The 9142-nt window shown below is 41.8% G+C and overlaps 1 protein-coding gene across 2 annotated transcripts; it reads left to right on the forward strand.

Moving 5' to 3' along the window:
- Positions 1-79: 79 nt before the first annotated feature.
- LOC122871598 (sodium- and chloride-dependent GABA transporter 2-like) lies at positions 80-8918 on the forward strand. 2 transcript variants are annotated; one of them, XM_044186914.1, is made up of 15 exons: positions 80-219; positions 630-821; positions 1972-2106; positions 2272-2412; positions 2494-2581; positions 2681-2813; positions 2997-3131; positions 4125-4228; positions 4466-4590; positions 4701-4813; positions 5112-5249; positions 6717-6819; positions 7009-7109; positions 7220-7390; positions 7774-8918. In XM_044186914.1, the coding sequence occupies exons 1-15, from the start codon at positions 213-215 to the stop codon at positions 7921-7923; spliced, it is 1836 nt and encodes a 611-aa protein (XP_044042849.1). In that variant the 5' UTR covers positions 80-212; the 3' UTR covers positions 7924-8918. The 2 variants fall into 2 exon arrangements, with proteins under 2 accessions (XP_044042849.1, XP_044042848.1); XM_044186913.1 differs by having other exon boundaries at positions 2272-2581.
- Positions 8919-9142: the final 224 nt, after the last annotated feature.

Below are 9142 nucleotides of genomic sequence, written 5' to 3' on the forward strand. Positions count from 1 at the left end.
TTTCACTGGAGTCATTGCAGGTGATAGACTTTGCTCTGAAAGGGGCAGACGAAGGGAGAGAATGTGGAGGCCGGCCTAAGTTTAGCATTACAAACCCCCGCCCCTCACTCAATCATGTTAAATACTAAAACTTGAGCATTTACCGATACATCTCCAGAGACTGCTTCAACCTTAAGACGAGAGATACACACAGAAGATCAGGTGACTCTGCAATGCAAGGTAAGTTGTCATTTCTCAAATTATTAATCTGGAGATTTTCAGTGCAATTTTGATGGATTTAAGTTCATGAAAATCATTTCTTTTAATAATTTGACTACTGTGTTTTTTCCGTTTAAGGTAAGCATAAGGATTGCATTGCACATAACTGAAATAAATACAATTCATAATGTAAACAAAGCTCAAAAAAATGTTTTTTGTGTGTTTTCAGGTAAATGTCTTGTTTGTAACAGATAAAAAGGACTGAGCATGCATGTTCCTTTCAGGGCTTATAGGTGCACGGTAAAACTACATTCTTCCACTGTTGCCTTTCTGCTTAAGGGCATCTTGACTGTTACTTAGGGAGAGAAAACAACACCAACAAGCTTCAGTAACCTGCCTCAATCCTCCCCCTCTCTCTGTCTGTTTCGTAGGAGACGCTGCCAAAGCAGGCCTCCCCAATGGCTCCAGCCAAGCCAAGGACCTGCTGCCCCCCTCGGAGGAGAAGATGGAGGAGCGGGGCCAGTGGAGCAACAAGTTAGAGTTTATTCTGTCAGTCGCCGGCTCCATCATCGGCCTGGGCAACATGTGGCGCTTCCCTTACCTCTGCTACAAGAACGGAGGAGGTGAGTGGAAGATGAACTGAGTGGATGGAGGAACGAGTTAATGTATGTCAGCAATGACAGAAGGTATACCTAAAACAAGACTGGTATGTTAGACTCATGCTTAAAAAATTCAATACTACTCTAGTGCACTTTTGCAATCAACCAGATAATTGATGACAGCTTACATGAAAACATGCAAAAACCACATATAGGGCATTACAGAACACCTGAGTACTTTTTTCACAGGCAAAATTCAACCTTAGAAACACTTGAGCTCAGGTGAAAGAAATAAAAACTGTGATTCAAGGACTCGCAATTAACCAAATATTTGAAATTAGAGTTTTACCCAATTCGCTTTTGGACATGCTTGTGTAGCTGCTAAATCGGAGGCCCCTTTTTCTCCCTCTGTGGGGTGGCAGGGTCAGGCTTCAGGGCTGATCGGGGTCAGGCAGCTGTTGTCCCTGCAGAGAGGTGGAAATCTGAGCACGCCAAACATCCTCAGCCACCCAACGGGGCGTCAACACAAAAGCCGAAAGCGAGTGGCAGTGGCTCAGGTCAAAATGTAGCATCTAAAGAAAACAGCATTAAAGAAACATATTTTTCATCGCTTTTCTTTACGTCTTCTTGCAGTACTTCAGACCAATTCAGTTTATGTTCAGGCATATATATTTTTTCATATAGTCAGTAAAATGATTAATTCTTGTACATGAAATACTTGCATGGTTCATAGATTCTATATGGCCTACTTCTGTGTTTTAGGTTTGTTCAAAACAGGTCAATCTGGTTGAAGTTATTTAAAGGGGATCTGGTGCAAACAGTTGCAGCATATTAAGATGGAGACAGAAAAAAACAAGCTTGTAATAGGAAACCCAAGAAAGGAAGAGACTCCAACCCCATACCGCTAGATGCTCTGATGCCCAAAGTTCAAAGACATGCCAGTCAGGCGGATTGGAAACTCTTAGTATGTGTGAGAATGAATGTATTTCTCTGTCTATGTATTGGCCCCACAGTAGATTTAAGATGTTTGCCTGCCCTCTTGTCACCTAATGCATGCAGGCCTCAGCCCCCTATGACCCTGAATAGGAAAATAACAGGCTTACTTAACACAGTTATACCAACAGAAAGTCCAAGAAAGCTCTAACCCTCAATCCTTTGCTCTTTCTCAACTCAGGTGCCTTCCTCATCCCCTACCTGATCTTCCTGTTCACCTGTGGCGTTCCCGTCTTCTTCCTGGAGACGGCCCTGGGCCAGTACACCAGCGAGGGGGGCATTACCTGCTGGAGAAAAATCAGTCCCTTGTTTGAAGGTGGGTAGGACAGGTGTATCACCTTAGAGCAAAACCACAATGGGATCCTGGCAAAGCATACAACATCTGGCAAATGTTACGTAGTCGTGGTGTTACTGATTATTTCTGCTGATTATTAGTGATATGTGATGGCATGCGCCATATTCCAAAATGTCATCTCTGCAGGTCTTGGCTATGGCACCCAGGTGATAGTGACTCTGCTGAACTTCTACTACATCATTGTTCTGGCCTGGGGGATTTTCTACCTGTCTTTCTCCTTCTCCTGGGACCTGGCCTGGTCGTCCTGCAACAACACATGGAACACAGGTAACAAATGTGCTTCAAGCTACATCAGAAGTTCCTCCAATGTTTTTGACGCGTTTCTACATTTTGCTCTTTGTCCCCCAGAAAACTGTGTGGAGTTTCAGAGGAGAAACACCTCAATCAACCAAACTCTCAACCTAAACGTCACGTCTCCTGTCATCGAGTTCTGGGAGTGAGTTTTTCAGGCCGCCTGACCTCCTCTTGGTGATACATTACCGTTGTGAAAATGACAATGATGTATCATCTCTGTGTTTCTTCCCTGTCTCTGCAGGAGAAGAGCGCTGAGGATTTCCCCAGGCATTGACCACATGGGCTCTCTGAACTGGGACCTGGCCCTGTGTCTGTTCATCGCCTGGGTCATGTGCTACTTCTGCATCTGGAAGGGGGTGAAATCCACGGGAAAGGTGGGTGAGAGGGGATTCAGTCTTGTCCCAGTTTGCACCTCTGTCAGAGTGCAAGTGACCCTTTTTATCTGTTTATTTTGTTTTACCAAAGACCTAGGGCACATTAAGGATGACATCTGGTATTTATTTATTCTTTTTGGCTTGTTTCGTGTTTGCATATTTAACATCACTGTGTCTATATAGGTGGTCTACTTCACTGCGACCTTCCCCTATCTGATGCTGATTGTGCTGTTGATCCGAGGGCTCACCCTGCCTGGTGCTGGGATCGGCATCCAGTTCTACCTTTATCCAGACCTAGGACGACTTGCGGACCCACAGGTACCACGATGTCACATAAACATCTTCAAATGAAAGCCAAAATGCAGAAAATCTATTGATTGATATCTGCTATGTGAATCTATCGTGGTGGTGTGGTTACCTTCAAGCAAAAACATCCATCACCATTAAATAAAACCACAAATTCCCAGTGAGGGCCTTTTTAGAATATTTAGTGATGCGGTCCCCGTGGGTGAGGGCGCACCAGGTGCAGGTATCCCATGGTTCTCTGCTTGGGAGCCTAGTTTCTGCTGGGTCCATCTGCTCTCCATGAAAGAGGCAGGGACCACAGGGATCAAATGCAGGGCCAGGAAACCGCTGGGACTGTAAACACGAGCTCTACCAGGACTGAGCCGCAGATAGTCGGCTAACTGGCCCGCCTCAGACTAGCAAAGGTCCAATCAGAAGAGCTCTGTCAGAGTCCCTTGGTTAACTTTTCATGTATCTCTCTTGTTGTTAAGTTCTGGTATTATTTCATCGCAGCATTCTGGTTAAGTCTTATTCTAATTTGCCATAAAACTGACCCAAACAAACTAGACTAAACACACAAAACTAATAATAAGCAACCATGCAATGTACTTCTTTCACGTGTCTAATCAAAGGGGTCACAATCTTTCTATAACCCGGGCCTGATTATTGCTGGCTCTTTGTTCCCTATTTTGTCATTGTTTTGTATCTCATAAGTGATAAATTACAAAAAATATCTTCGTTGCTGTCCGTCACAGATCCTGCACTCTGTTTATCTATAGAAGCTTGGTTTGTTAATCAGTGTTGAGACAAACAAGACCAATAATAGACTTTTAACAGTTTACTTTTGTGCAACTACATCAGTTAATGATTATGCTAACACGCAGCATGTAAATTCCTCTGGACTATCTAAACACTACATGGCACGTTTGTGCATATACATCAACCTATGTATGTGCTCACTATGTTGGCTATATCACTGTATATCACTTTAGTTTCATTATTTAAAACACGTTTCTTTTGTGTAAGGTGTGGATGGATGCTGGCACCCAGATCTTCTTCTCCTACGCCATCTGTTTAGGGTCGCTGACTGCTCTGGGGAGCTACAACAAATACAACAATAACTGTTACAGGTATGTAAACAATCTACATGCATATATGAGTACATGCTCAAATACATGTTTACATGGTCCAGTGTGGAAAAAGTCTCATTTTGAAACTAAAATCCTAATTGGTCCATGAAATCTGAGTAAAAGCGTCTTCATCATCACTAACATCAACCTCACCTGTGTTAATCTGAAGCTTCATGATGTCACTTCTCCTACAGTACATTTGTTGCATTACTATGAAGAATTTCCCGTCTGTTGCAGAGATTGCTTGGCGCTGTGCTTTCTGAACAGTGGCACCAGCTTTGTGGCAGGCTTTGCAATCTTCTCCATCCTGGGTTTCATGTCTTTTGAACAGAATGTTCCCATCTCAGAAGTGGCAGAATCTGGTGAGGCTTGCATACACTACATTCAAGGCTTAGAGAAAAATAATCTGTTTATATTATCCTCTGGCCAGTATTTGTTTGATCAGTTTATGTCGTTTTACTGGTCTCTGTAGGTCCTGGCCTGGCCTTCATTGCTTACCCCCGTGCTGTGAGCATGATGCCTTTCTCTCCTCTGTGGGCAGCCCTCTTCTTCATCATGATTGTTTTTCTGGGGCTTGACAGCCAGGTAGAAAGTCCCTCGCTACCTTAAGTTCATTAACACTTTTTGTTTTCCACATTGGCACCGATTACTGAACAAATATGGTGTGATTGACTTTGTCTTGAGAAAAAACTGATATTTTAGAATAACAACTCCCTTTCAGACTTGTTTTGACAGATTGTTTTGCTCTTGTTTGTTATTTGGAATGTTTTTAGGGGTAAATTTCACTAAGTTGATGTTAACTGAGCCAGTAGGGCAGGGCTTTCCTTCAGAGTTCCATTCATTTTTTTTGTCTCCCACCTCTTTTCCTCATATCTGCTGTCAGTTTGTGTGCGTCGAGAGCCTTGTGACGGCGGTAGTCGACATGTACCCTGCTGTGTTCCGACGTAAAAACCGCAGGGAGCTCTTCCTGTTAGCTGTTAGCCTCTTCTCCTTCTTCATGGGGCTCATCATGCTGATGGAGGTAGGGGTCACTAAACACACAGTGATGCAAACTACCACACACACACACACACACACACACACACACACACACACACACGCAGATGCATGCACAGAGACAAAGATCTGCAAGCATAAACTCGGGTTTCACTTGTATTTTTAAGATGACAATATTTTGTGCAGTAAGTGTCTTAAAATCTTATTACCTAAGGCCTCGTTGTATTTTTCCTAACAGAGTCATTAACTATGTCCACTGAAACTAATGAAATGAGTTTCATATACACACATACACTCAAATCAGGCTGTTGCTGGGGTCTGGGTGCACCTGGTGTTTTGATGCTTTGTTTTGCTGAAATAAACTATTACGGAGTCCAACATGGTTGACATGATTTCACCTCTGCACAGCTGGAAACATGAATGCTCTGCAGAGGTGTCAACAAGTCATAATTTTGTAAGTACAAGCAAGTCAAAGGTTTTATGCAGCATGTCTCAGGTAAGTCTCAAGTGTCGTTATACAACGCTGAAGTCACGCCTGAAGTCTCTTCAGCATTTCAAGTCTCTTTTATAAACAATGGGTAATAACCATGTTGAATTTGTATTTTTTAATACTACAATAGATGCCACAGATTATATCCATCCATCCATCCATTTTCTACCGCTTGGTCCCCGTTAGGGGGTCGCGGGTGACTGGAGCCTATCCCAGTGACTTTGGGCCTTAGGCAGGGTACACCCTGGACAGTGGCCAACTCGTCGCAGGGCTAACACAGACACAGACAAGGACAGACAACCATTCACTCACACATTCATTCAATACGGGCAATTTAGAGTTATCAATTAACCTACACATGCATGTCTTTGGACGGTGGGAGGAAGCCGGAGAACCCGGAGAGAACCCACGGTAACACGGGGAGGACATGCAGACTCCACCCAGAGAGATTGTGTGATGTTGGTCCGGTCCGGGAATCGAACCCACGAACCCACGATCTCCTTATTGGGAGGCAGGAGCTGTAGCCGCTCTGCCACCGTGCACCCCACAGATTATATTTTAAAAAAAATACTATGTTTCAAATGCAATCTAGATTGTATTTGTGCTAAAAAAACAAAACACAAAAAGTAGTAATCACTGCAAACAAGGCAATGTCTGGTAAATGTACACCACAATGCAGTTTGGTGCTTTACCTCATTAGAATACCTATTGTTGCCACATAAGGTTTTCTTCCCCTGACAGTGTCTCCAGTTAGACTGTGTAGTATGTTCACATAAACAAAGGAGTTCAGTTTAGTTCCTCTTTATAATTCTCCATTTCCCTACGGTTTGTGTGTGGCTGGAGGTAGATTTTTAACACAGAGCATAAACTGAACTAAATTTGAATTTAGGTCATTAAGTTATTTAATTAACTGTCAGTCTATTATGTGTGAAAACCAATAGATTGTAGGTTAATTATCCTAGTATAATTATGACTCCCTGCTTTATATCTCTCTCTTTGTAGGGGGGAATGTATGTCTTCCAGCTTTTTGATTACTATGCAGCCAGTGGCATGTGTCTTCTCTTCATGTCCATCTTTGAGACTGTCTGCATTGCGTGGGTCTATGGTAAGCTGTCCTCAAACACAGAAGACTTACATTCATTGGTGATGATGGAGAAATGTATTTCCCAGTGATCCTTACTATTTGTTTTAATCAAGCATAGAGTATTCATCCTAATCACTGGCAGACATTCCTATTCAGCTACAATTTTCAAGGCGCAGTGTGGAGAGAAATGTCTTTTCCGTGTTTTTCCAGGTGCAGATCGCTTTTATGATAACATTGAGGACATGATTGGCTACCGCCCAGGACCTTACATCAAGTACTGTTGGTTGTTCTTCACCCCAGCCACGTGCATCGTGAGTATCAACAAACCAATAAAGTAACATCAAGGCTTTCCAAAAATGACGAAGGCTGACAGCAACCTTCACCAATAGTAATAATACTAACTGCCTACTTGTCTCTTCAGGGTACCTTTGCCTTCTCCCTCATCAAATACACTCCTCTCAAGTACAACAATGAGTACGTGTACCCGTGGTGGGGCTATGTCATTGGCTGGCTGCTCGCTCTCTCCTCCATGGTCTGCATCCCGCTTTGGATGGTGTACAAGATCAGCACCACCCAGGGGACACTCAGAGAGGTAATTGTTTGATAAATGTCTGTTATAAACAGATATTCAAATGTTTAAATTAGAATAGATCAGATTTAAGTCACCTACTAACCTTGGATGATATGTTTAGTTTAAAATGAATCTATGTAGGACTGTTTCAGTTTCAGTCTATTCTGCCTTTGATGTCTTAATGTGATTTAGCAACTTATCTTGGACTCTTGTCTTCATTTAGAAATATATACTGTTTATATATACAAATGTTGAACTGAAATTAAAGGATTTGTGTGCCGGTTTTGGGCTTAAATTAGACTTCCTGTGGACCCCAACCCTTCTGAACCTAGTCTTGACTTGAACGTACCCCACTGTGGAATTCATTCATTTCATTCAAGGAACACTGGTTTGTCTTTCCACAGCGCATCCAGCTGCTCATCACACCATCTGACGGCTTACCCAAAACCAAGAGGGAGCAGGAGAGGTTACTGGCCATCTTTGCTCCTGAGGGAGATGCCACCATGACCAGAAATGGCTACTATCCTGTCTCAGAGAGAGACTCCAACTTATGAGGTCCACAGTGGTAATGTGTATGGGAAAGACATGTGGGTTTTGGTTCCATCCTTGACTTGCTGCACCCTCGCCTCCATCCCAAAGATCACAGCAGGGAAAGCTACAATAAAGTGTCACATCATAACACATAACAGATATGGAGGACTCAGGAGATAATAGGCCTACAGTGTGTTGGGTTTGGCAGTGCCTGTACATTTCAGGGATGGCAGTAATGTGATAAAAGGATAAAGAAAAAGAAATTAAAAAGTCATTTATTGTTTGTCATTTATTGCATTACTTAGACGTTTTAGAGGGGACAAGAACATTTTTTCAGGGACAAAAGTCATTTCCTCTACTCAAACTGAAATCTATTAATACATTGGCATATATTATTCAGCTCTGCATTTCACAGATGATGTAAATGAACTAATTCAAGGTCAGCTGAAATATATGAGTCAGCCTTGTTCTGTGAAAATGTCACAATTTTATAATAGAAGTTAATGGCATTTCCATCTCATTCAAATGTGCTAACTGAAGAGACAGAAACACAGGTTCCAGAAGTTTAGAAATAAATGTTTTAGTTTGCATAGTAAGGATGAATTTTATGCAAATGTAACATCAAGACAGCAACATCAGTTATAGAACAGGTTATAGATATAGAATTTGTTACCGCTGAAAAGTGGGCTACATGTAAGTTAATTTTTGAAGTGTCCTTGTGTATCACTCCATGGCTACTTAGCCATGTTAGTATCATATATTGTATTATCATGACTGACTGGGGAAATGTTCCTTTTTGTATTTACAAGAATTGAAATAAAATGTTACACGGGTTTCACATGAATAGACTGTGTAATGAAAGGATATAATGTGAAAAATATATTGTAGCTCTGCAATAGCTGTAGGACTAACATGGCATATACAATGTAGTTTCATATTTCGTACTGTAACATAATATGACTGTACAAAGAAATGTGAATCTTGTAAGTATGTTTTTTAATAAACATGCGCAATTTGATGTTGTCTTGAATCATTTTACTAGTGCTATGCAGTGCTTTATGGGTGTAACTTAATCTCTCTGGAGGGAGCTTTCTAAAGTCTGAAAAGAAATTTGTCTAATGAAAAGACACCAGGGAGTTACATTATGTGAAGTGTAGGACCATATTAGGGACTAATATGGTCCTAGATATCTCTGCCTCTGCTTCTTACATTTTTACCATAATTTTTTTAAATCTATCTCTC

The sequence above is a fragment of the Siniperca chuatsi genome, linkage group LG23 (assembly GCF_020085105.1).
Source record: "Siniperca chuatsi isolate FFG_IHB_CAS linkage group LG23, ASM2008510v1, whole genome shotgun sequence".
NCBI lineage: Eukaryota > Metazoa > Chordata > Actinopteri > Centrarchiformes > Sinipercidae > Siniperca > Siniperca chuatsi.

Coding starts and splice junctions, on each gene's coding strand:
- LOC122871598 (XM_044186913.1), top strand. Junction 822..1,971: donor CTGCTACAAGAACGGAGGAG/GTGAGTGGAAGA, acceptor TTCTCAACTCAG/GTGCCTTCCTCATCCCCTAC. Junction 2,814..2,996: donor GGGTGAAATCCACGGGAAAG/GTGGGTGAGAGG, acceptor GTGTCTATATAG/GTGGTCTACTTCACTGCGAC.